We start from the raw sequence: 26,511 nt of genomic DNA on the forward strand, positions 1-26,511 counted from the left end.
CGGCTGTGAATTGCTGGGGCCACCCAGGGGGAATGGTTCATGTGGCTCTTGAGCCATGGATCCTGCATCTCAAAGCCAAAACAGATTTTTGGGGACCATGTTGACTGGCTATTCAACTTCCCAAATGCCAAACCACCCCACAATGGCAATGAAATCTGGTGAGCCCCATCCTCCATGTTGGCAATGTCTGTGTAGTGAAGAGGGAAGACAAAAATCTTTATTCCTCACCTTTTCGATCCTCTTCTAACTTTGCAACCCTTCATGCAGGGAACAGTTGGTGGAGGGCCATTTGAGAATACAGATTGCATAGAATCTGTGTAATGGACTGGGAACCCAAAAATCCTTTCCTTTACAACTTTTTTTTTTCCAGATCTTTACTATTTACTCTCTTTCCATTCTTTTCATTGTCCCTGTATTATTTTCAGGGATCAGATGCGATTCAGGGAAGGGAGGACAGTCAGTGGATGGTCAGTTGAGAAGACACACAGATATGCTGATTTTTATAAAATCCTTGATAATTCAGTTACAGCTATAGTTTTAAAAAGCAATTCAGTTTTGGAATAAAGAGGCTCTTGTTAATTTGGAGATCTTTGTTGATGCCCTGCTTTTCCTTCTTTCCACCTGGAAAAATGAACATTTGCTTACCACAGGAGGGGAATGAGGGCAGTGCAATGCGGGAAGATAATGTCAGATACCAGCAAAAATACCCAGAATGCTACAGGGACGAGGGAAATGCGGGATAGGTTCCCACAATGCACTGCTGCAACAGTTGGCTTGCCGATTGAGCGTGGTAGCAATAAGTCAACTTTGTGAGGAACATGTGGGGAGGTGAGGATAATCAGATTCAAATAATAAAATCCAGCATTACAAAATAGATATTAAGACATTCCAATTTATCTTGTACTGTTAGACATAGCCTTCCAAGCTCAAACGTTCCAGTCTTGTTAATATCTGTTCTGTGGAAGCTGTTCCTTACTCCTCATAATTTTTCTTGCTCTTCTGTATGTTTTCCAAAGCTAACGTATCTGTTTTTAGATGGCACGACCAGATATTTATGCAGCATTCAAGGTACAGGCATGTCATGGCTTTAAGGCAATGTGATATTTTCTGCCTTTTTATCTTTTATTTCCTAATGATTTCCAATGTTAGCTTTTTAGAATGTCACTTTACACTGGGCAGATATTTTCAGGGAACCATCCATAATGATTTAAAGATCTTTCTTGAGTGGTAACAGCGATCTTAAACCCTGTCATTTTTTTACACGATTGGATTATATTTTTTCATGTGTGTTAGTTGGAATTCAGTGTTGATAAATGCAGTCTGCCCTTGTTGCCCAGTCACCCTTGTAACCCTTTGCAGTTAGCTTTGGGCTTAACTGTTTTGAGTAATTTTATATCATTTGCGTATTTTGCCTCATGACTACTTACCCCTTTTTCAAGTATATTTATAAATAAGTTGAACAGTAAGTGCCCCTGTAAACTTCTGGATCACATCACAACTTGTGCCTACTTTTTTTCCGCCCTATCTTTTAAGGGAAGTATCTGGCAATTTTTTCATGATAACAAAGAAGCCTTCATTTACTTGAATGACAGGACTAACCATCCTGCTGCCCTCTGATTTATAAACAAACTCCCTTCTGGGAGCAGCAAAAAGCTAGGACATATACTTGAGGCCTGTTTAAAGTGTGATATCCTGTGGGGCAGAAGGTAAACTTTAGGGGAGCTACAGATCCCTCTAGACTCTCAAGGGTACTATTTAAGGGGGACTGTGTGCCTGCAGATAAGAGGCAGAACCAGTTGAACAGGGCTGGTATGGGCTGATGCCCTGACACTTCCCCCTTCCTGCAGCAAGTGAACATTTTCATGTCCTGCCTGTAAATCTGACAAGAGACTGCGAGGCCCCCTTTTCAAATTGATGTGAAAACTGGACACCTTGTAATCCTATCGTAGATGCACAACACACTTGTGATCTGCTCTAAACAGATCAGCAGTTACTAATGCTTATTACTTTAAGTGTTCAAACACCAGCAAAACTTATCCAAGGAAGTTTTTCTTGACTGCACCTGTTTAAATTGTGTGGGTGTGAACAAATACCCCATATCAATCTGTAGCAAGCTCTCAAAAAATGAGAGGAAGAAGTTACACGCAGAGGTAACTATTTTCTGTACACTTCCTATTATTGGACAGTATTAAAATGAAGCTTTTTCTATGTTCTTCTTGTAACTGGAATTAAATATGTGAAGTCAGGGAGTTTAACAGTTTGGCAATAGTCACATTAAGGTTGTTAGTGAGATCTGCTTCCTTTATGATTCGGATGTGGTTCAATGGTACCTGTTTTAGGTTTCCTGGTTTTTGTTTAACCTACTTTCTCCTTCTCGTAATATGAAGTTACTAATATTGCTTTGCTTTAGCAGCACATATTACAAAAGAACAAACCCAAAATGCAAATATGTGAATAATTACTTAAGTGTGTGAATTAACATTAACCTAAAATTGGTATCAACCTTGTTACCTTATGTGCCTTCTAAATTAATTGCTGCTCTGAACTTATGTTTATAGTATTAGGAGTATAGCTATTTTATCTGTAAACAGGGCTTTGTCCCCCAAATGTAGCTGAAGACATATACATATTTTGAACATATCAAGGCACATGCTGTGCAGAATATTTGGAGACACTATTTCTTAATTGTGAAGGGCCAAAGACATAATAAATAAATTATTCCCTGTTTGTAGGACATAGATAATCTTATCTAGGACACAGTTTGCATTTGTGTACTAGTGGAGGTGGTTATTTTCAAGCAGCTGATCTCATTTGAACAAATGATTTAATGTATGTTGTATGCACACACAAAACTCAGATCAGTAGATTTCCAGATCTCTCTTTATTTTATATATTCTGGTGCAGAGAATTTAATGGCTATTTGTATTTTGAAATTAATATGGAGGGGCAAACCAACAGGGTAAATAATGTACATACTCAAGCCTTCTGGCTCAAAGAAAAAAAATTTTTTTTTTTTCAAACTATTCTTTCACTTTGTATCCAAATTTATATACCGTTTATTCCAGAATGTCAATGAAAAGTGGTGAAACATCATGAAAAGGATGCCTGGCAAGATCTCTAGGACAATTTGTATCCCCAAAAGGTTCAAGTAAGGATTTGCAATAGAGAAAGCTGATTCAAACCTTGCCAGGTCACCCTTTGCTGTTTACCACAATAATAAATAGTTTGGTACAGGAGTCCTTTATCATGACAAACTCAGCATAAGGATTTGACTTTTAAACAGAACATTATCTTTCTTTAAACTCCCAAAAATCTATTTTTACTCAGAGATATAACTGCAACACAGGAAGTTTTAGAAAACACTAGATTTAGTCCTTTTTTTTTCTGTGTTACAAGAGGCGTGAGAAAAAGGGAGGAATTTCTTGTTCTTTATGGGAATGTCTTGTGAGATGCAAGTTGCAAGAATAATTTAATTTACAAAAGTTTCATACCCTTGTCACATGACAGGAGTCAGTATGCGCTAACTCCAGTGGTGGTGGTGATGTGGTGGGTTTTTTCATACTGATACTATGTGGACTCTGAAATGTGAGCGCTGCTTTAACTGTTGAAATAATGCCCGTGGAAGCTGTGAAATTACGGTGTCTGAAACAATTTTTTTCACGTAGCAAATTACTCTTGTTTTTTGCTTTCAGCAAACCTATTTACAGTATTTGTCATATTTTTTGGGTTGTGGGGACAAAAGTGTTTTCTTAAATTGTTTTGCTACGCTGTAGGTTTGCATGAGGAAAGCCATGACTTTGTGTTCTTTATAATATGTGCCACCCACAGTCACATTACAAAATAAGATTAGAAAACTAGCTCTGTGGAGGCGTTTTGGGAGTACAGAGAAGGACAAAATTAAATCAGTTAGGGTTTGTTTATTTGGTGCTGTAGTCCTGATCAGAAGGATTTAAATTTTAGTATGCACTAGTGTGTCATGCACTAATTGGCCCATGTAAATAATGTTGGCATGCATTAATAGTTCCCTAACGCCTGTTGATGGAGTTCTGTCTGAAATGGGACTACATTTATGTGCACTATAGAATTTTCACTGTGCGCCAGCAGGATCCACGTGGGCTTGTTAATGTGTGGCATGCTAATGTGTACTAGAATTTACACCCCTGTGATGCAGGCTGGTTCATGGTTGTAGACAAGTCCTGTAAAACTATTACAGGTTTGCAGGGGAATGGTGAGGAGAAGAGGGAATGATGGCGATGGAAGTAGAAGCATCATGGAGTAAGACAGATTGCTAATAGTGATGGACTGGGCCAAGAGAATCATATTGTCCTTAGTCGTCGAGCTGTGCTTACTATTACTTGTACCTATGTATCTATTACATCAGGAAAGGAAAATAACTTCCTGTTATATGAGAGTTAAATCACATCTGAGATGTTGATACCTTTTTGGTTAGAACAAACACATTTTAATGAATCAAAGGCTACGTCTACACTATCCCAAAACTTAGAAATGGCCATGCAAATGTCCATTTCAAAGATTACTAATGAAGCGCTGAAATACATATTCAGCACCTCATTAGCATGTGGGCAGCCGCAGCACTTCGAAATTGCTGTGGCTCGGTGCCACACGGCTCATCCAGGCAGAGGTCCTTTCCTATTTCCTATAGGTCCTTTCCTATTCCTATTCAGCAGATAGGAATAAGGGGATTTTGAAGTTCCCAGGGTCCTTTTGAAAAGGACCCCTGTCTGGATGAGCCACACGGCAGTGAGCCGCAGCAATTTTGAAGTGCTGTGGCCACCCGCATGCTAATGAGGCGCTGAACAAGTATTTCAGTGCTTCATTAGTCATCTTCAAAATGGCCATTTGCATGGCCATTTCAAAAATTTGGGTTAGTGTAGACACGGCCAAAAAGTGCTCGAAAATGGGGATCTTCATTTCACGTGCAAATTATTTTTCTTGGCACCATTTTGTATGTAGAATATGAGCAGACAGGAAGTGTATCGTAAGTGTCATCTTTAACATAATCAGCAGATGAGCTGTTACTAATTTTTAGTGTTTACCATTAAGCTTGAGTTTGCTGTGTACATAAACATCTAGGATATTTCAGTTTTTGACTGAATTTGTATGCACGTTTTCTTTTTCTAAATTTTTTTTAGATTTTTTTTTTATGTAGCTCTAAACATTCTTCTAAGTGAAAACAGTGTACTTAATTGAAGTTGGTATGAAAACTACTATTGGCTACATCATGGCTCTCTTTAAAAGTTTAAAAAGAGCTTAGAGGTATCACTAGTGTGTTTCATTGAACACACTGAGATGAAAAGAGTACCTTTGTTTTATTTAAAAGCTGCTTTATGTTAATGGGTTTTCTTCACTCTCACTTCTGCTTTGTTTTACTATCTTACTCATTTCTGCTGATACAGTAGGGTTTTGTTTGAGTCCTTTTTGACTGCTTTCTCTCTTTCTTTCTCCTCTTTGCACAGTCTAATTCAGAGAGTTGCTGCTGCAGTTCATAGCACTGGTGGAACTTGATTTAGTTTTAGCACTGCATGCCGTTGTGTAGCAAAGAACAAGGAGAATCTTTTTCTTGATAGTACATGCTTTAAAAATGGTCCTGTTTGGTAGATCTCAGTCTCCTCTTATCTCAAAATGGTCATTTTCCTAAGGCTACTAAGTCCTTAGGGTTAGAATACTTTTATTTTATAGATGACTTGGAATTACTGATTAAATCAGGTTTTGCTAAATTGAGACCTGGAAGGAAATAGTGAGAGAAGCATCAGACACCAATGGGCACTGAGCCCACGGTTATTGATGATGATGATGAAATTGAGACCACCCCCTTTTTTTTCACCTTTGTAAACTGTGTTTGAAATATGTAAGTGAAATGCTTAATAGATTTGTAAATAGCAATTTGCCATGTGCAAACTGAAGTTTATTCCAGAATTTAGCATAAAATGGATAGATGTAGTTTGTAGCTAAAAAAGATACCATTTAAATTTTATAGGCAAAATCAAGTGTAAGATGCTTCATAAAACCTACAGAGACACTGGAGAGATCTCTTGAAATTAACAAGCAGAAGGGAAAGAAGAGGTTGCAAAAAAGACCAAACTATAAAAATATTGGTGAAGAGGAGGAAGAGGAGAAAGGACCTGAAGATACTCAGGAAGACCCAGATAAGGGCAAAGGTACAGAGGGTAGTTCAAAAGGCATCAAGGCAAGTGCAGAAAATGAAGGTGAGTGCACCAATTAAAGAAAGCCATGAAAACTTTATATATGCCAATTTAATTATCTAGTGTATGCTTTTTGTTAATTTCTTATATTGGTTGCATAGTCAAATAAACAGAATCATTAAGTGTTTCCACTGTCAATGATTCTTGCTTATTTTTTTTAAACACTTCCTCAGAATTAAATTTTTAGAAAAAGACTGTTTAACTTGGTGGAAAATGAAGAACTGCAGTTTCTTTCATGACATCCAGCCTTTAATCACAAGCACAGTTTATAGCTATTTGCATATAATCATCAAAACAAAAAAGCAGTCAAGTAGCACTTTAAAGACTAACAAAAAATTTGTTAGGTGAGCTTTTGTGAGACAGACCCACTTTTTCAGACCATAGCCAAACCAGAACAGACTCAATATTTAAGGCACAGAGAACCAAAAACAGTAATCAAGGTGGACAAATCAGAAAAAAAAATTATCAAGGTGAGCAAATCAGAGAGTAGAGGGGCGACACATTAACACGTGGTTTGAATGGAGATTGGAACTTTCTGGGTCACTATAGGGGCTCATTTGCATACTTGGTTTAATCTAATTCTTGACCTCCCCCCGCCACCGCCGATTTGCTCACCTTGATAATTTTTTTTTCTGATTTGTCCACCTTGATTACTGTTTTTGGTTCTCTGTGTCTTAAACATTGAGTCTGTTCTGGTATGGCTATGGTCTGAAAAAGTGGGTCTGTCCCACGAAAGCTCACCTAATAAATTATTTTGTTAGTCTTTAAAGTGCTACTTGACTGCTTTTTTGTTTTGATAGTATATAGACTAGCACGTCTTTCTCTCTGTTGCATATAATTAGTGTTTGAAGAAGACTTAATAACATGTCTGCATCATTTGTTAGTGGAGAAGCAAAAGGGGCTAAAAAGTCCCCCTTCCAAAGCCAAGCCTTCTATGTTGACTGGCAGAGAGGAAACCCTTTTCTGCCAATGATTACCACATCTCTACCTGTGCCTATTGTGCAAATTTAAAGAAAAACATTCCTCAGTTTGTTTTAATTACCTGATCTATGTGCATTCTAATTGTTTCATGGAACTATCATGCTTGAATCATTAGCAAGTATTGGGTGCTGCACCAGTAAAGCATGTTCTTCAATTGCTTTCATTATTTTAAGTTTGTAGTTGAGGAAAATGCATATAAAAAGAGGAAATTTTATGCATAAAATGAGACATTTGTGACAACATGGCATCTAAGGACACCAATACCATAGTACAATTTTACCCCATGCTATGATTTCTTTGCAACCCCTTTCATATCATGCTTGCATTTTGATGTGTGAAACTAATTAGTCTGGAATTCATTTGCAAGTTTGATGTATTTAACTGGGGGCTTAACAGAGATCTCAATTATCTTACACACTGTAAGGGCAATTCACCACCTTTGATATTTGCAGGAATGGCACCCATCCCATTTAAGTTACTTCTTTATGTACCCTCTTATGAGTGTTACTCTAAAATTCACCCTTTCAAATGTTTTTCTCTTACCTGGTAGAGACTGTTTTTGTTTCTGAGGTAAGGTAGATGGTTATAAATGTGTATGGAGGGGAATATTCTCAATGTGTCTGCCTTTGAAAAATATGTCTGAGTATTATGGAGGGAGGGATCCAGGGACAAGATTCAGAGGTTTGGAAATTGTCAGGAAAATGCTTTAGTTTTGCTTCTTCATGGCCGTGTCAGTCAAAATCCTACTGCACTTTAGTGCTATATTACAAATGGTGGCCCAAAGTTGTTTTTTTTTTTTAATTTCAGGCTTCCTCGTGTAAGGGCATGGTAGTTTTGTGTGCTCTAAGGGTAATAAATAGCAATTTTTAGTATACTTGAGTGACGTGCAGATGTTGCGTTCAAGCAAGACTGTGTGCAGGGAAGGATGCCTGGACCCCTATCCTCTGCCCACTTCAGCTGTGATCGAGCTTCTCAGCTGCTGTGTGTGTGTAAGATGTCTGCCTCCTGACTCTGCTACCAATGACCACACGGTCATTAGGGAAGTAAACAAGTGAGCCAGAGCTTAGAAAGTTCAAATTTTCAGGAACTGAAAGTCTCTCTTTATGGGCATGGTCCTTTCTAGCACTAGAGAGAAAAGGGTCAGTGAGGGGAAGTGATTACAAAGCATCAGTTGGCAGCAGTTAGTGTGGATTCTGCTTGATAGATTCCTATTCACAGGGATCGTTCACTTTATGGAGGGCAGCAGGCATCCTCAGTCTGCTGCTCCCTGGCTCTGCATGCTCAGCCTGCCTTATTTCCAGCTGCCTTTATACTCAAGGGCAGATTCACCAGCTGGAAAGTGGCTTCTTCTCTTTGCTGACACGTGAATCCACCTACAACTCGTAGTGATTTGTAATGATTACTTACTATTAAAATATTTGCCCCCTCCAGCCCCAGTCTCAGAACAGAGGCCTGATTCCACAGATCATGTTAACCAGGTGCTCAACTTCCACAACCTGCTTATTGCCCTTGACTTTTGGGATATTGACTGGGTAATTCAGCACATGTAAGTGATTTGCTGAATTGGGTCCTGACCAATATCCCATCATTTGTCATAGAAATGGTAAAGCTCTGCATCTTACTTTACTTATTAAGGAAGCTGTTGTAAGTAGGACTGTTAGTGACTTTTAAAAGTGTTATCTGCACTCGGATTGTACTTGATGTCCAAAGGTCAAATTCCCGCACTCCATCTTGGAAAGGTTGCTGATCCCTGAGTTGGTGGATCTATCTGCTGTCTGGCAATGAGAGGTTTTTTATGTGACTAAAGGTAATGACAGCGTAGAGCCGCCATTGCTGTTTGTGAGGGAATGATGTTTTAACATCACTGGTGAAGCACCACAGATCCTTGTAGGAGAAGAGTGGGTTGTTGGAGAAGTGTGTTAGAAGTTTCCTGAGTGCACAGAATGTTTGCTGGAAGTCTTTACATCAGTGTTTTCTGTAGCCTGCCCTTAAAGAAATTTACAGAGCTTTGCCAAAACTGAATTTTCTCAATATTGTGGAGAAAGTGTCTCTATAGACAATTTAAGTATTGAAACCCTTTCAAAGGTAATAGGGTCATACTCTGAACCTAAAATATTAGCCTTAAACAGAATTTGTTTGCATTAGTTACTACAGTCACAGTTGTACTCCTTTAAATTCCAAATACTTTTCCCCTCTGCCTCCTCTTTGTGCTATTGTACGTTTTATAAAATGTGAAACAATTGTATATACATTGCTTTGTTATGTTTGATGTAGAACAAACAATTTATCACTTAAGTCCCCTGAGATAACTGAAAATATAAATAGGTTTTTGGCAAATACCAGCCATTGTAAAATGCTGTTAAAATGCCTTTCACTTAACATTTTTCTGTAAAGGGTGTTATATTCAGAATTGATGTTGTAATTATTTATGAAGCCCCTAAGCACATTTTCTACAGATGGTGTTTAAAATCTTATAAGACATGTGCTTTAATATTTCGTGGTGATAGTAGAGAAATCAGAAAGATCTCTGTGTGTATTGACACATGAGCATTGTCATTTTTACATGGAAAACATTTTAAAATCCCTGTTTTTCACATTTTGCATTAAGAATACTTCAAATAGCTAACATCTTCCTGTAAAAACTCTATTTTGTCTGTTTCTTTCAGAAATAGAGATGGTAATCATGGAACGGTGTAAGATATCAGAATTATCTATGTCAGCTGTGACAGAGCAAAATACAACTGATGAAGAAAAGAGTGCTGCTGCCTCTGGTAGTGAAGTGATGCACTGGAGCAGGTATGAAGGAAATGCAATTCACCTAACCGGGTTCCTTCTTTCTACTTCTCTTCATTTTGTTTTTCTAATTTTTGTTCCCTCACCCCTACTTTTATCTTATCCAGACATCTCCCTTAAACTTGAGTTGCTGACTTGTGTATGTCCAGATAAAAAGTATGGCAGTAAGGAAGCAATTGCTTCACTCCCTGGAGGCTGTTATGTCCAGTTTGCCTGCCTGCCTGACAGGCTGCCTTGTCTTACTGCAACATACAGAACTGTTCTACACCAGAATAGGAAGCAGTATATATTACACACCATCTGTTCTGGGGAAGTGCTTTATATGTTTTTTTGGTTTGCAACTTGTCTGGGATGGCTGAGGTGCCAGTACTCAGTACTGCCAAGTAGTGACACAAAAAAAGCACTGCTACTAACAATTGGTAAACTATAACTATGAAAAACATCCACTATTCTTCCCATTTGATTGTATTAAATCTCAAAAGAATTAGTAAAATGTCAATGATTTTTAATTTTGTTAAAAAAATTAGAGTTATGATAGTTTTTGTCCTAGGCTACCTCTACACTAGAGAGGTTTGTCTACAAAACTCGTGGAGTGGCTACACACAAATATAAGTTTTGTTGACCAAAACTGTCAACAAAAAAGCCAAGTAGATGCTCCGGAGGGTCCTTTTGTCGACAAAGCAGGCCAAAAGATCAATCTGCTTTTGTGTGTAGATGTGATCTGTTGACAGAAGCTTTGTTGGAACATTTTTTTCAACAGTAACTTCTGTAGACAGATGCTTCTAGTGTAGATATAGCTCTACAGTATCCTGCTTGGTCTTTTTTTCCTGTGTTGGGTAAGTGACTTTTAAATGTCACCAAACTCTGCAGTAGTGTGGTTTATGTGCTGGGGTGATCAGCAGGAATTTTAGTAAACAGAACATATTCATAGTAACATTTATCATCCAAGTGGTTTGCAATTTGCAGCCTTGTTCATCTCAGAATATTAGACAAATTGGGTCAGGTCATCTTTTTTTTTCCTACTGTTGAAAGACAAGCTTACATGGAGCTTTTTCTTAGGGAAATGCTCTGTGTAAGCTTGAGAACTTGTCTCTTTCTCCAACATAAGTAGATCATGTAGAAGAGAGTACCTCTCCTGCCTTGTCAAATTGTCAAGTGGGACAAGCATAAAACAGTTCATGTTCCATAGCCTTACATTCTAAATGGAGAGAAGACACAACACATTGTAGGGCTTCATGAAGTGTAGAGATGAGTAACAATAATGGGACATAAGGTTACAGTAACTAGCAAGTGTGGGCAGCATGTTTTTTTTTAAAGTGTGATTGAGCAAGATATTCTGGCTTACTGGTTCTCATAAAATGAAGTTGGCCAGGATAACACTAAGTACAGTGCCTGAATGTGTTAGAACTTAAAAGATAAAGTTTTCAAAATGCAAAATAACACCTTCTCACCTATTTGCATTTCTAACAGCATCCTGCATCTTTGTTCAAATGTCATCTGTGCAGAAATGCAGCAGGTCTAAAAGCAAGAGCAGATAATATCACATACATAAGGGAAGTATTCCTAGACTTAGAAAAATAAAATACCACACAAAACTTTTTCTTAGTGATTATTCCATTACTAAGTGAACAAACTGTAAATTCTTGGATTTTTTGGCACCTCAGTTAGTGTTGTAAACACTATTTGTATCTTCCTCTGCCCCTACAAAGAGATTTGATTTTTGATTTTTTTTTTTTTGTATTGAAAAATGTTCTGTTTAAAAGGAATCTATTCTTTCCTAGTTATCCACTCCAACTAGTCACTGCAAATGTCATAGCTAAATCTGCACTTACCAAAAGTTATGATGTACTGCAGGAGAGTGTTGTAATTGTGGGTGGTCAGTATTGGCAAATGTTGACTTTTTAAATAGTATCTAATGTAAATTCAGCTTTTAAAAGCACTAAATTTAATGATAGTCAATGTAATTAAACTTTTATTTTTTCAAGTTTTACAATGCTAGGCATCTGAATGCTAAGGCCGATCAATTTTGGGATAAATAGAATTCCTATATGCATAAACATTTATTTAACACTGGGGGAGATACTAAAATTTGGACTTCTGCAGAAATTAAAAAAACATTTCCAAATTTATCCTTCAAATAGAACACCTGTTAATCATTATTACTGGGAGCAAAAATAATTGGGAAATATATTTGACAACACAATATTTGCTACCTAAATTGTAGTCAAATGACAAATTAGATTTTGTTAGTTCTGCACTGATGTACCTAGAATCATAGTACAGTTGTTGGGGAAAGAACATAACATATATGAGCATCAAGTTCACATTGCTACTAAGGAAAGCATGATGGCTCAGGTTCTTAATTCCCTCTGTGCTGTTTTTGTGTGAGGATAGATAAAGATAGGAGAGAAACTAGTAACTCATGTCTGTATTCCCTGTGTTCTGTGGGTTCTAGCTAATGCTTGGATAGTTGAATGGAAATGGGCAAATTGTTTATAGATGCAATAAATGTGCCTTTATAGAGGACCGCATATGTGGAAGTATTGAGAGGAGGGGAGCTGTATTCCTTTCTTACTTTGTGCTTTATTGTTCGTATTAAAGCATTTCATACTTTAATCCATTTCATTACTTTACTCCAAAGTTATCAGTTCATAATTCTGATATACACTTAATTGTACTGTACATGTTTCTGATGTCTAGTATTTTTGACCCAGTCTCATTCCTCACTCTAATGCGGGCTTTGTTCTGAAAACATAGCCTTCTGTCCCTTCTGACTGTCCAAATGCTATTGCCAGACAATTGCTCAGCTGTCAGGGGAACCCAGGCCTGAATGTTACACTAAGTTCCAGCCCAGGAAACCTGTAATTTAGCAATCCAGATTCTCAATGAATGTACCATTAAAAGTCTAGTCGCCAGTGTAGAAGGATCAAGACAGGCTCCCTGCCCTGACTCTATGCGGCTCCTGGAAACATCCAGCAGGTCTCTCCCATCTCTACATGGAGGTCCTGACAGGTGACTCCATGTGCTGCCCTGGAACAGTGGCCAACAAGAGCTGGGTTGGTGGTGCCTGAGGGCAACAGCAGCACCTGTAGTTGCCTGACTACATTTCTGCCTAGGAATTAGAGGGACCTGTTGCTGCTTCCCAGGAGCTACTTGAAGTAAGTGCCACCTGGAGCCTGCATCCTGAATCTCTTCCTACATCCCAGCCTCCTGCCCCAGCCCTGAATTCCTCCCATACTCAAACTCCTCCCAGAACCCATACCCGTGCTATATTCCAAACTCCTCAGCCTTGCCTTTCCTTCATCCTCAACCCCCTATTTCTGACCCCACCCAGAGCCTGCACCTCCAGCCAGAGCCCTCACCATATCTCACACTCCAGCCAAGGGGTCAGCAACCTGCGGCTCTTAAAGTTGTTGCTCCAGACACTGAGGCTGCTGACTCTTGCGGCTCCTGCCCTGCTGTGGCTGAAATAGTGGAGCTAAATTTAATTGATTTAATGGCTGGGAGGACAGTCGGAAGGATCCAGCCATTAAAGCAATTAAATTTACTTCCATTGTGGCAGGGCAGGGAGCCGCGTGTGCTGCAAGTAGAGGAAGTGAGCAGGAGAGCTGGGGAAGGGGCGGCCAAGTCTACCCTTGCTGGAGTTGTGCAGCCCCACCGAGAAGGAGGATGAGGCCGGGGAGGCCTCCTGAGCCCTCTTGGGAGTCGAGTGCAGCTTCCCTCCCACATGGCTGGTGCCTCCTCCTGGGCAGCATGGTGCTTTCCAGCTCCTTGCTTTGCAGCTGCGGCCCCTCCCCATTTCCACTGGAGTCTAGAGCCACATCCCACATGGCAATCTTAGCTCCCCCAGAACCCTGCCCAGCTCCCTGCCTGGCCCCATGACCTGGCAAGTCCAGTGGTAGGGAGTGGCAGGGAAAGATGCAGGCATTTTCTGGCCTGAGAAGGTGGTGGGAGGGGGCGGGGAGAGTAACAGGTGGACAAGTTAGATATGGGTTCAGTGGGCAAGTTGGGGCAGCATACACAGCTGGAGGAGCTCATCAGGTGAGGCGGGTTAATCCTAGGGTTGGGCGAGGGTTTGAGGCTGGGAAGGGTTAATTCTGGAAGGATGGAAGGGTGAGTTTTGCAGGCTGAGGCAGGTAAAGCCTGGAGATGGGAGGTGGGCTTGTGGGCTGAGGTGGGTAGAGCCTGGGAAAGGTGGGGTGTGGTGGCGTGAAGGGTTGATGTGACCATTGCTCCCTCCTATTTAAGAGTCTATGCCTAGGCGCAGTGTTTTCCTTGTCCTCATTTGCTCTGACTCTCTGCCTCTGCACTGCCACAGGACCGGTGGTGGGATCTGGTTCCTAGCCACCTGGGGACTCCTGCACTGGCTTCACTCTGTCATCTGGCAACATCTTGCTGGAATATGGACGTTGCTGGATGAGAGAGTACCAGATTTCAGAGGTGTAACCTGTATTCCAATGCTGTTTTGCACCACACATAGGTAAAAACAGCCCCTGAAGTACACTGCTACTGCTTAGAGCCAACTGAGGAATGTCTAGAATTCTGTAATTTATCCCCCATCCTCCGGGTTTTAAGACACCAGTACCAAGAAACATTGAGCCTGAAGGATCACTTATCATAAGTTAGGGCAGCCATGTGGCAAGGGGCTGTGGATAATTCCTGCTGAAATGGCAAGTCCAATACCAGTAATAAACACACTAGAATACCTGCTTTCAAACAGCTTTACTTTTCCTCTTCACAATATCTAAAGAGAAATTTGGGGCATAGCTGGATAATGAATCATTCTGTTCCATAGGTAGGTAATGACACAGACTTTGTTTCAATTATCTAGTACTTTAGGTATCAGAACAAAACAAGCACTTTAATATTACTCTTGTCCACAGGCCCTTTCTTGATATGGTATATAATGCACTGGACTGTACTGAAGATGATTACTATGCTCTCTTTGTGCTTTGTCTTCTGTATGCAATGTCTCAAAATAAAGGTAAGTTCATCACTTTGGATACTCCAAAATGTGCCTTTCTCCACAGAAATGGGAATGAAATGAGATGTGACTGCATTTGGTGGTCTACTTCTGGTAAACATTTCTTCTGTGAGGAATATATTTTTTCTAAATGGCTTAAAATACAAGAAATACAATTCTTGTGTGATGTAAGGAAGAAGAGATGTGGTGACAGTAAAAGTTGTGTAGGATCTGAATTTTAGACGAATATTTAATACAATGCTATAAGTGTTCAGATGCTTTGTTTTTTTCATTTGGTTTCCTAGAACTAGAAATGAATTAAACTCATTTGTAATTCATTCCCAGTTACTTGACTTCTGTATTCTGAAGATGAATTGACCAAATATTTTCAGTATGAACACCTGGGTCTTGATTCTCCCCTGGCTTTCACAGACACTCAAATGATTAAAATGGGCATAAAATACTGCCACTGGAATATGCTACGAATTTTGAATTGGTAGCATTTTATCCTTTGCTGAGGCATAAATAACTACAGATATGCAAGGCAGTAGAGAGTTAGGCCCCTTATTTTTGGAAGTCTACTGTAGTCTGTTAGTATACTTAATCCCCCAAATCCTTAATTCATTCTTTGTTAGTGACACAACTTTATTTATGTCCCCTACTGCTGCAAAATATACCATGTAATAATTCTTTGGTTTAAATGATAGAGATTTTATTATGAAGGGGTTTTTGCCTTTAATAATTTTGCAGTTGGTTCACACATGGATATATGTGACATTATTTGGGATTAGCTGCAGAGTTTGCTTTGCTGCTGGTTATCCTGTATCCAGATGCAGCTCAAATGGATTTTTCATTGTGAAAGAATTTAAATATATGACACACACAAGCCGTGTCTACACGTGCACGCTACTTCGAAGTAGCGGCACTAACTTCGAAGTAGCGCCCGTCATGGCTACACGTGTTGGGTGCTATTTCGATGCTAACATAGACGTTAGGCGGCGAGACGTCGAAGCCGCTAACCCCATGAGGGGATGGGAATAGTGCCCTACTTCGAAGTTGAACATCGAAGTAGGGCACATGTAGCCGATCCACGTCCCGCAACATCGAAATAGCGGGGTCCGCCATGGCGGCCATCAGCTGAGGGGTTGAGAGACGCTCTCTCTCCAGCCCCTCCAGGGCTCTGTGGTCACCGTGTGCAGCAGCCCTTAGCCCAGGTCTTCTGGCTGCTGCTGCTGCAGCTGGGGATCCATGCTGCATGCACAGGGTCTGCAACCAGTTGTCGGCTCTGTGGATCTTGTGCTGTTTAGTGCAAGTGTGTCTGGGAGGGGCCCTTTAAGGGAGCGGCTTGCTGTTGGGTCCGCCCTGTAACCCTGTCTGCAGCTGTGCCTGGCACCCTTATTTCGATGTGTGCTACTTTGGCGTGTAGACGTTCCCTCGCAGCGTCTATTTCGATGTGGTGCTGCGCAACGTCGATGTTGAACGTCGACGTTGCCAGCCCTGGAGGACGTGTAGACGTTATTCATCGAAATAGCCTATTTTGATGTCGCTACATCGAAATAAGCTACTTCGATGTAGGCTTCACGTGTAGACGTAGCCACAGTGGTATAAACTGAATGCTAATGTTAGAATTTGAAGAAGTCCTGATGGACAAAAGGCATCAGTTAGTGCCTTTGTAATACAGAAATGAATTTTACATGTGAAAGTGCTGAGCCTTGACAACTGTAATTCAGCTAATATTCAGAATGAATTCTGGGTCAGGTTCCAATAGACACTTCTACTTCTGCTTCACCTCTTATATTCTGTACTTGTTAGAAGAAGAAGAAGCGTCGTGCATGACTGGAGCATTTTTATTTAATTTCGACTTTGAGGTCCTGAAGGAGATTATGTTCAACAGAGTTCAGTTGAAGGCAAGCTCAATGTTTCAGAACAGCACTGTCTCAGCAAAAGAATGTGGCTCCAACATGGTAGTAGAGGCATTTCTCATAAGACTTTGAACAGATTCATGTGAGGAAAAGGCAAGTAGATAGTAGGTAGAAGTCCTGGAAAGTGAGCATGGGAAGACTTTACATTTAAATAACCATTACTTTTTGTCCAAATGCAGGATGTTTTAATTTTTGCAAGCAATTAAGTGTTATGGACACGGGTGGAGAGAACATAAAATTATGCACAACGTTTTTCTCAGGGGGATAGAAAATCAGGTTGTAAAACTGATTAACTCAGAACCAAACACTCTGAAGAGAAAAAATGGATTTGTCTGTGGGTTGGCTTCATTTTCCAGCTGGAGTCAAGCAGTGAATGTGATGAGATCAAAGTAATGAACATTGAATGTCTTAAGGATGAAAGCCAGGGACTGGTGACAGATCAGGACTAATTGAAAAAAAAAATGAAGAATGAAGTCTTAAGGCATATTTGGTACATAATGGACTTATCTCCATGGTTTATTGGGATCTCTCCCCCTTGCAGTTGCAAAACATTGGCCTTCTGCACTTGCAGCTTGTGCAATTAATATTAGACTGTTGATGCTTTTTTTTTTTAAATTAGGCTCTAGTTAAATTATGGGAATGAAATCAAATACAGTTAGGTATGTGTCTTTGGGTGCAGCATGCGTGAAGCTTATTTATGTGGAAACTAGAAGACTTACCTGTCTCCTTGGGGCTGGCCCAGAGTAGGGGAGGGTCCACAACCTTGCCTGGCAGCTGCTCCCCAGTGCCATTGGGGGTGGGTGAAGGCAGTGTGCAGCCCACTTAACTGGTGGCTGCTCCCTGGGACAGGCTTGGGGTGGTGGGCAGGCAGCCTACCTGGCTTTTGCTACTTGGGGCTGGGATGGTTGGCATCCCCTTGTGATCATTCATGAGTATAACTGTTCCTTTTGTGTCACTCCTCCCTTTCTGTCTGATGTGAAACAATCGCATTCCATGCACACACAAGTGCACACTTTGTCTAAACTATAGAGTGGATAACATGTGAAGACATAAAATTTCAGGGAATTAAACTGATATCCAATACAGCAGATGAATGTGGTGTTTATATTTGTAATTTATTGTAATGGCAGTAGTTAGACTGCAATAACTTTGGCACCCATCATTAAAACATTTATTGTAAGTATCCAGTTAAATAAATTCTTTGTTCCCTGTACATATAGAACACTTCCTTTCAAATATAATCTAGTTTAGTTTGGGGAAATGAGTCCCATTTATTGGACTAGCACAATAGCATAGTTTGTGAGGTAATAAAAGTGCATTTTTTCAGACTGTAATCTCTGTGCAGACTATTCTTGTTTTACAGAGTGTAATTTCATAAGCAACCCCATTCTGAATCATTTAGTCATAGACATGCAATTTAACTATAATCTTTTGAGTGTTTATATGTGTATGGACATGAATGTGACCTGCTTCCCTACTTCCTCCATTATTAAATTTGTTCTCTTAAAAATTTGGCCAGCTGTGGAACCCAGATCTGGACAAGTAATATGTCTCTCTTAACATATTTGGCTGTCAAGTTGGCTCTTTGCCGAAGTCCATCTTTCATGCTGAGGGATTTCTTTTTCATTCTTTTCAAATAAGATGAATTAGACACTAATTTGGCAGGTGGCCATTGTAGGGCTGGAAGACAGAAGCAGTGTCTCTTCTGAATGAGTTCCAGCAGATACTGCTGATTGAAATTCTGAAGGTACTGTAAAAATCCATCCTATGGCATGGTAGTAGTTATTTGACCTTCATGTTTTCCATGTAGTAGAAAGGGAGCAATTGTTATCCAGCACTGATAAATCTCCAGGCCCTCCCTCAAAGACAGTGGAATGTGGGTAACACTACTCTGAATAGTTTCAGTCGATATTCAAAAATCAATTTTTGTGACTGATTAATCTTTTTACTGATCACGCTTTAATTTCTTTTTTTTATGACGGAGACTGTGAAGGTTGTAGCAAAACATGTACCTTGTCCTCAGATTCCTTGAATTATGTCACCTTGACTTTAATTGAGTTGGCAGTGGTCTATGACTGATCTTGATTAAGTGTTTCTTTCAGCTGGTATTCCATTGACAATAAAGTTGTTAACTCTTTTGCTGAACTTGACTTGGGTGCTTTTAAGTGGGTTCCAGTCTGAACTTTTAAAAGCCTCAAAATATGGTTTTAGGTAATTGTTTACTAGCCAAAGAATCTCCAAGGCAAACATCCCTGTGGCTCTTTTTTACTCTTCCTTTGGTTTAATATTTATTGGAGACCCTTACAGATAATTAAGATTGTATGGGTTGTGATGTCATTAATGGGGGATTCAGCTCCATCTGTCTTATCTCACCATATTCCATATGTAACTGAAATTGAGATTTGGATGAGAGTTGACTGAAAACTGCCTTGATAACACAGCTGATGATAGTGTGTAGGAGAAAATTAAAATTTACTGGAATGAATCTTTCTCCATTTATGTGGTATCTTTGGCCCAAGGGGTTTGCAGTTTGGGGGTTCATTTGTGGTCTTAGGTGTTTGAATTGCACGAGGCATCGTTGGCCATGAATATTTTTGTACTTAGGAAAATGAAGTTAGCTCCTAATCTTACATGTCAGTGACACTCTGCCATAACAACCCTTGTTTAACCCCAGGATCTGTAACTTTGATACTTCCTCTCTAATAAGTAGACCATGTATGGAGATTTGAAACTTCTGTTCAGAGCCAAAGAGTGCAGAGGAGCACACTGAACAGACAGATATCTCTTAAGGGAGGGCCTATAAATAGGGATTCTGTATGTTCTAAGGAAGAGAGGATTGAAGATGATAAAATATGGGTAAGATCAGATGAGAAACAATCAAATGAAAAAGAATCTAATACATCAGGAAAAGTACTAATGAATAGGCATCACAGAAACTAAGTGGAATGAGGACAATCAATGAGATACAGTCATACCAGGGTACAAAATATATCAGAACAGCAGAACAAGTCTAACATCAGAACGGGTGTGGCACTAATATACATAAAATGTAGAATCAAATGAAGTAAAAATTTAAATGAACCATTACATAGAATCTCTATGGATAGTAGTGTCATGCTCTAGTAATATGAATATAGGATTTGGGATAAATTACTGGCCTCCTGAACCAGATAGTGATAGTGACTGTGAAATGCTAAGGAGATTAGAGAAGGTATCAAAATAAAAAACTCAGTAATAATGGGGGATTAACTATCCCCATATTAATTGGGTGCACATCACCTTGGGACAGGATACAGAGATAAAATATACTGATACTTTAAATGACTGCTTCTTGGAGCAGCTAGTTCTTAAACCCGCAAAAGGAGATGCAATTCTTGATTTAATCCTAAGTGAAGTGCAGGATGTGGTCCGAGAGGTAAATATAACTGGACCACTTGGAAATAGTGACCACAATGTAATAAAATGTAACATCTCTTTCATGGTGAAAGCACCGCAGCAGCCCAACACTGTGGCATTTAATTTCAGAAAGGGGAACTATGTCCAAATGAGGAGGTTGGTTAAACAAAAATTAAAAGTTACAGTGCCAAATGTAAAATTCCTGCAAGCTGCATGGTAACTTTTCAAAGATACCATAATAGAGGCCTAACTTATACAGCACCAATTAAAGATTGTGGTGCCACTGTGGCTTAACAACCAAGTAAAAGAAACAGTTAAAGATAAAAAGGCATCTTTTAAAAAGTGGAAGTTAAATCCAAGTGAGGAAAATAAATAGGAGCATAAAGTCTGCCAAGTTAAGTGTAAAAACACAGTAAGAAAAGCCAAAAAGGAGTTTGAAGAACAGCTAGCCAAAAACTCAAAGTAATAGCAAAACATTTTGTGAGTAAATCAGAAACAGGAAGCCTGCTAAACAACCAGCAGGGTGTCTGGATGATCGAGATACTAAGAGAGCACTCAGAGATGAGAAGGCCGTTGTGGAGAAACTAAATGAATTCTTTAGTTTGTTTTTCATGGTTGAGAGGTTTGGGAATATCCCTAACACTGAGCCATTCTTTTTAGGTGACGCATCTGAGGAATTGTCCAAGATTCAGGTGTCATCAGAGGAGGGCTTGGAACAAACTGATAAACTTAATAGTAAAAAGTCACTGGGACCAGATGGCATTCACCCAAGAGTTCTGAAAGAACTCAAATGCGAAATTGAAGAGCTATGAACTGGTTTGTAATTTATCCTTTAAATCAGGTTCTGTACCTAGTCACTGGAAGATAGCTAATGTGACACCAATATTTTAATAGGGTTCCAGAGTGAGCCTGGTAATTACAGACGGGTAATTCTACCATCAGTAGTGGGCAGATAGGTTGAAACTATAATTGAAGAATAAAATTGTTAGACATAGACCAACATAATTTGTCAGGGAAAAGTCAACATGGTTTCTGAAAAGGGAAGTCTACTACAATTCTTAGAGGCATGTGGACAAGGGAAACCCAGTGGAGACAGTGTGCTTAGATTTCCAGAAAGCCTTTGATAAGGTCCCTGTCCAAAGGCTCTTAAGTGAAATAAGAGGGAAGGGTCGCACTGGGTCAGACCAAAAGCCCTCTCATGGATTGGAGGAAAGATCCTCTCACGGACTAAAAACTGGTTAAAAGACAGGAAACAAAGGATGGGAATAAATGGTAAGATTTCAGAATGGAGAGAGGTAGCTAGTGGTTTCCCCCAATCCTATTTAACCTATTTATAAATGATCTGGAAAAAGGGGTAAACAGTGAGGTGGCAAAATTTGCAGATATTAAACTGTTTGGGATAGTTAAGAACAAAGCAGACTGTGAAGAGCTTCAAAAAAAATCTCACAAAACTAAGTGGACAAAAGAATGGCAAATTAAGTTTAATGTTGATAGACGTAAAGTAGTGCACTTCAAAAAAAAAAAATACCAACTATACATACAAAATGATGGGGACTAATTTAACTATAACCACTCAAAAGAGAGATCTCAGAGTCACTGTGGATAGTTCTTTGAAAATACCCACTCATTTTGCTGCAGTAGTCACAAAAGCAAGCAGAATGCTTAGAATAATTTAAAAAGGGGTAGAGAATAATAGAGAATATCTTATTGCCTCCATATAAATGCATGGTATGCTCACCTCTTGAATAGTGTCTGTGTCTTCAAAAACAACAAGAAGTCCTGTGGCACCTTACAGACTAACTGCTCCAAAATATGTTAGTCTATAAGGTGCCACAGGACTTCTTCTTGTTTTTAAAAATTGTTGGAATTGAGAAAGATTGAAGATGGATTAAAAAAACTGGGATTTTTCAGTTTAGAAGAAAGGAGACTAAGCTGCGGTATGATAGAGGTGGAAAAATTGAATGAGCTATTTACTTGTTCACATAACAAAATAACTAGGGTTCACCAAATGAAACTAATGGGTAGCAGGTTTAAAACTAACAACTGTCTTCAGATAGCGCATAGTAGGCCTGTCAAATGTCTTGCCAGAGGCAGTTGTGAAGACTAAGACTTTAACAGAGTTCAAAAAAGAACTAAGTAAATTCATGGAGGTTTGATCCATCAGTAGCTATTAGCCAGGATTGGTAGAAAAGGTGTCCTTTGCCTTTGTTTGTTAGAAGTTGGAAATGGATGTCAGGAGAGTGTTAACACTCTAGTGATTGCCTGTTCTGGTCATTCCTTCTGGGTCCTCAGGCATTGGCCTTTGTTGGAAGACAGGATACTGGGCTAAACGGACCTTTGGTCTGACCCAGTGTGGGCATTCTTATGTTCAGCTCATGCAGCTTGGTATTTTAGCTGAAGCAATTGCTGATTGGACCACAGCCTGAGAACCACTTGGTTAAGGTGATGTCTTTGATCCTATAAGGCTATGGGACTTGGTTGTGAGACAGACAGCTCTTACTCTGGTAAGTTATGGTAGTTGAGGTGACTAGTTCTGTATCCGTGGAATAGTGATACTTTTATGTCTGTCTGAAGTAAGTGTTTGCACATACTTATGTACTTCTACCCTGAGCCCTATGTAGGAGTGTATTTTACACATATAAAATGTAAGTACTTACCAGCAAATGAACTGAGAAGGTATGCTCTGATGTTTTAGAAGTGCAGCTTTTCAGGTACATAAACAGTGCAAGGCTTGGAAAAGTTTTTATACTAGTGTCACCTGGTTAGACAACGTGGGACTTTGTAAAAGTGTGAAAGCACATATAAAATTCTAATTTCTAGTAATTAATTTTGTTCATTATCAAGCTGAACGTTGGCCCTACAATGTCCCTGGAATCTATATAGAACCAGTTACACGCTAAGTATCTGAAGTCAGTGTACATTCATTTAGAACTATTGTGTTGTCCTGTACCTATGCACACTGACTTATTTCTCTCCATTACACTTGTTGCTCACTGAAGGAAATCCGCCTTCCCCCCGCCCCCCATGTATTTAAATAGTAACTTTCTGGCAGAAGGCTTGCACTGTGAGTTTATTTCCCTCCCTTTAGGCCAGGGGTGGGGAACCCCCGGCCTGTAGCCCAGATTCAAACTGTAGCTTGCCTGGATCCACTCCCTGAGGCTTGGCGCTCCCCTCCCCGGCATCTGGCCTGTGGTGGGAGGACCAAAGTCAGGCACGTCATGGCAGGCTTCAGCCCATGGTCTCTGCTTGATGTGGGTAGGACTGCTGCTGCAATTGCGACTTCTCAAACTCCTTCTCCCTACGTTGTGGGAATGGCAGCACAGTGGTGCCCGAAGAGAGGCTTCCCAAGCTGCACTGATTGTCTGAAATTTTAGCCAAGCAGAGTAGTGTGGGGGTGGGGGGTGGGAAGACAGCCTGTAAGCCATGAGAGACAATCCTCTCCAGGGAGCTTTTCTCTGAGCTGCCATTCTCCCAGCTGGGGGAGGGGGCAGCAGCACACACAGGTAAGCGGCCCCCGCCTGTATCCTGCTTCTACACCCCTCTAGCCCAGAATCCAGCCTGTTCCCGTAACCTCCCCGTAACCTTCAGCCTGTTCTGCTTCCACTGCTGCCTCCAGCCCACCTTATCTGCCACCCAGGTCCCCACCTTCAGCCTGTTCCTGTACTGTCCCTTCTGCCCAAACCTTACACCTGCTCCCCAGCAGCCCGTCCCACACACTGAGCTCTGAATCACCCATTTTTGTCCCACTCAAGGCCCTCAGAAAAGGTAATCTGGCCTGGGGGAAGCCCTGAACTTCAGTTCCCCCTTCTCCACTTCCTGTCTGTGGTGCCTGAGCATGAGAGGAGTGAGGTGTCTCAGTCAGGGGCCATATCAGTGAGAGTTTGGGATTTTTCTCACTTTTATGTGGCCCCCCAACTGATTTTTGTATGGCTCAGTAGCCCTCAACCCCAAAAATGTTTCCACACCCCATCTGTAGGCAAATATCTTTACTAAAGGCACAATTACCCTCCACACTGTAGAGTCAGCCAAACATTTTTGTGGTCATTGTTAATGCTCCCTAATTTTGTTCATGAAAACAAAAAAAGCAGTTAAGTAGCACTTTAAAGACTAAAAATATTTTATTAGGTGGTGAGCTTTCATGGGACAGACCCACTTCTTCAGATCATAGCCATACCAGAACAGGCTCAATATTTAAGGCACAGAGAACCAAAAAAGTAATCAAGGTTGACAAATTCACATCTTGGTTGAATTTTCTGGGTCATTATAGGGGCTCTTTTGCATACTTGGCTTAATCTAATTCTTGACTGCACCCCCCTTTCTGCCCCTCTGCTCTCTGATTTGCTCACCTTGATAATTTTTTTCTGATTTTTCAATCTTGATTACTGTTTTTGGTTCTCTGTGCCTTAAGTATTGAGTCTGTTCTGGTATGGCTATGGTCTGAAGAAGTGGGTCTGTCCCATGAAAGCTCATCACCTAATAAATTATTTTGTTAGTCTTTAAAGTGCTACTTGTCTGCTGTTTTTGTTTTGATAGTGTATAGACTAGCACAGCTTTCTCTCTGTTTTTGTTCGTGAAGTTTAACAATTTTCAGACCATATATTCCAAGTAGTGACAGTTAATAAAGATTATGCTGTTAAAATACAATGATTTTGAGTAACAAGCCATAATCAGTATTTGAGGTGGCAGGGAACATATTGAAACTCAACCCCTCTATTCCTATGATTGGATATATTCTGACTGTGGAAGGAGTACAGTAAGGTCTCAGAGTACACGAGGGTTCCATTCCACGCACCCTTGCATAACCTGGATTTCGCGCAAGTTGGGGTCTGGCTTTTTCCCCAGCAGGGCATGTGTTCTGCAGCCGGGGAAGCAGTGGAAAGGTAAGTCCTGGAGGTGGGGCAGCTGGGGAGGGGTAAGTCTGGCAGTGGGTTGGGGCCATGGGAGGTGGGTGCGGGGGATAAAGCTGGGGTGGCTTAGGGCTGCAGTGGGGAGAGGCGTGGAGTTAAGCTGAAGGTGTGTGTGGGGTGGTGAGCCAGAGCCCTTCTCAGGTGGTGAGTCAGGACGAGGCAGGAGGTTGAACCGCAGCCAGAGCCAGGCATGGGTGGTGAGACAGTGGAGGGGTGAACTGGGGGTGAGGGGGGTTGAATTGGAGCTACGCGTGGGAGTTTACACCGGGGCGGGAGGATGGAAACAGAGCCACGTGCGAGAGGTTTGAATTGGATCCACAAATGGGGGGTTTAAGCCGAGGCGAGGCGTGGAGGATGAACTGGAGCCAGAGATGAGGGTGGCAGATGAGCTAGAGCCGCGCGCAGACGGTTGAGCTGGAGCCAGAGCCAGAGCCGGCGATGGGTGGTGAGCTGGCAGGGGGGTTGAATTGGGGTGGGGGGGGCTGAACCGGTGCTGCACGTGGGGGGGGTTTAAACTGGGGCAGGGTATGGAAACATGGCCGCGTGTGAGGAGTTTGAATTGGAGCTGCGCCTGGGGGGGTTTAAACCAGGGCGGGGGGTGGAGGGTAAACTGGAGCCACGCATGTGGGCAGTGAACTGGCAGGGGAGGTTGAGTCGGAGTCGCGCCTGAGGGGTGGTGAGCTAGAGCCAGAGGCAGGGGTGGAGGATGAGCAGGAGCTATGTGCAGGTGGTGAGTGGAGTTGAGGGGGAGCTGAGCCAAGGCCGTGCAGAGCCAGTGGGGTTGAGCCAGGATGGGGGGAGCGAGTTAAGCGCAACTGGAAAGCATGCTATAGGGTTTACTATAGGAATCGGGGTCCTAAGAGCAGGGTCGCATACTCTGAGACCTTACTGTACCTGATACCTGGAAACTTCTGTGAATCTTGTGAAGCCACTACACTGCAGAAGTCAGAATGCTTCACTTTGAATCCAGCATACTGCACAAATCACATTTCAGGCTGTGGTAAAATGCTGAATACTTCCAAATGAATAGAAATGACTTACATCTGTGCAAAAAAACCTTTATGGCTACATCTACACTAGCCCAAACCTCTGGAATGGCCATGCAAATGGCCATTGCAAAGTTTACTAATGAAGCGCTGAAATACATATTCAGTGCCTTATTAGCACGCCGGCAGCCGCGGCACTTTGAAATTGCTGCGGCTCGCCACCGCGCAGCTCGTCCAGAAGGGGCTCCTTTTTGAAAGGACCCCAGCAACTTCGAAATCCCCTTATTCATATCTGCTGTAAGGAATAAGGGGATTTCGAAGTTGCCAGGATCCTTTCAA

At 41.0% G+C, this 26,511-nt stretch overlaps 1 protein-coding gene across 5 annotated transcripts in view; it reads left to right on the forward strand.

Moving 5' to 3' along the window:
• The window catches only part of CLEC16A (C-type lectin domain containing 16A), a 247,372-nt gene that overhangs the window by 71,407 nt on the left and 149,454 nt on the right, over nt 1-26,511 (forward strand). For all 5 annotated transcript variants that reach the window (XM_075010592.1, XM_075010588.1, XM_075010590.1 and 2 more), the window contains exons 10-12: nt 5,999-6,227; nt 9,872-10,001; nt 14,882-14,982. In XM_075010592.1, coding sequence (XP_074866693.1) covers nt 5,999-6,227; nt 9,872-10,001; nt 14,882-14,982 — 460 coding nt within the window. The remainder of the gene's footprint in view (nt 1-5,998; nt 6,228-9,871; nt 10,002-14,881; nt 14,983-26,511) is intronic.

Source organism: Carettochelys insculpta, chromosome 16, assembly GCF_033958435.1.
Source record: "Carettochelys insculpta isolate YL-2023 chromosome 16, ASM3395843v1, whole genome shotgun sequence".
Lineage (NCBI taxonomy): Eukaryota > Metazoa > Chordata > Testudines > Carettochelyidae > Carettochelys > Carettochelys insculpta.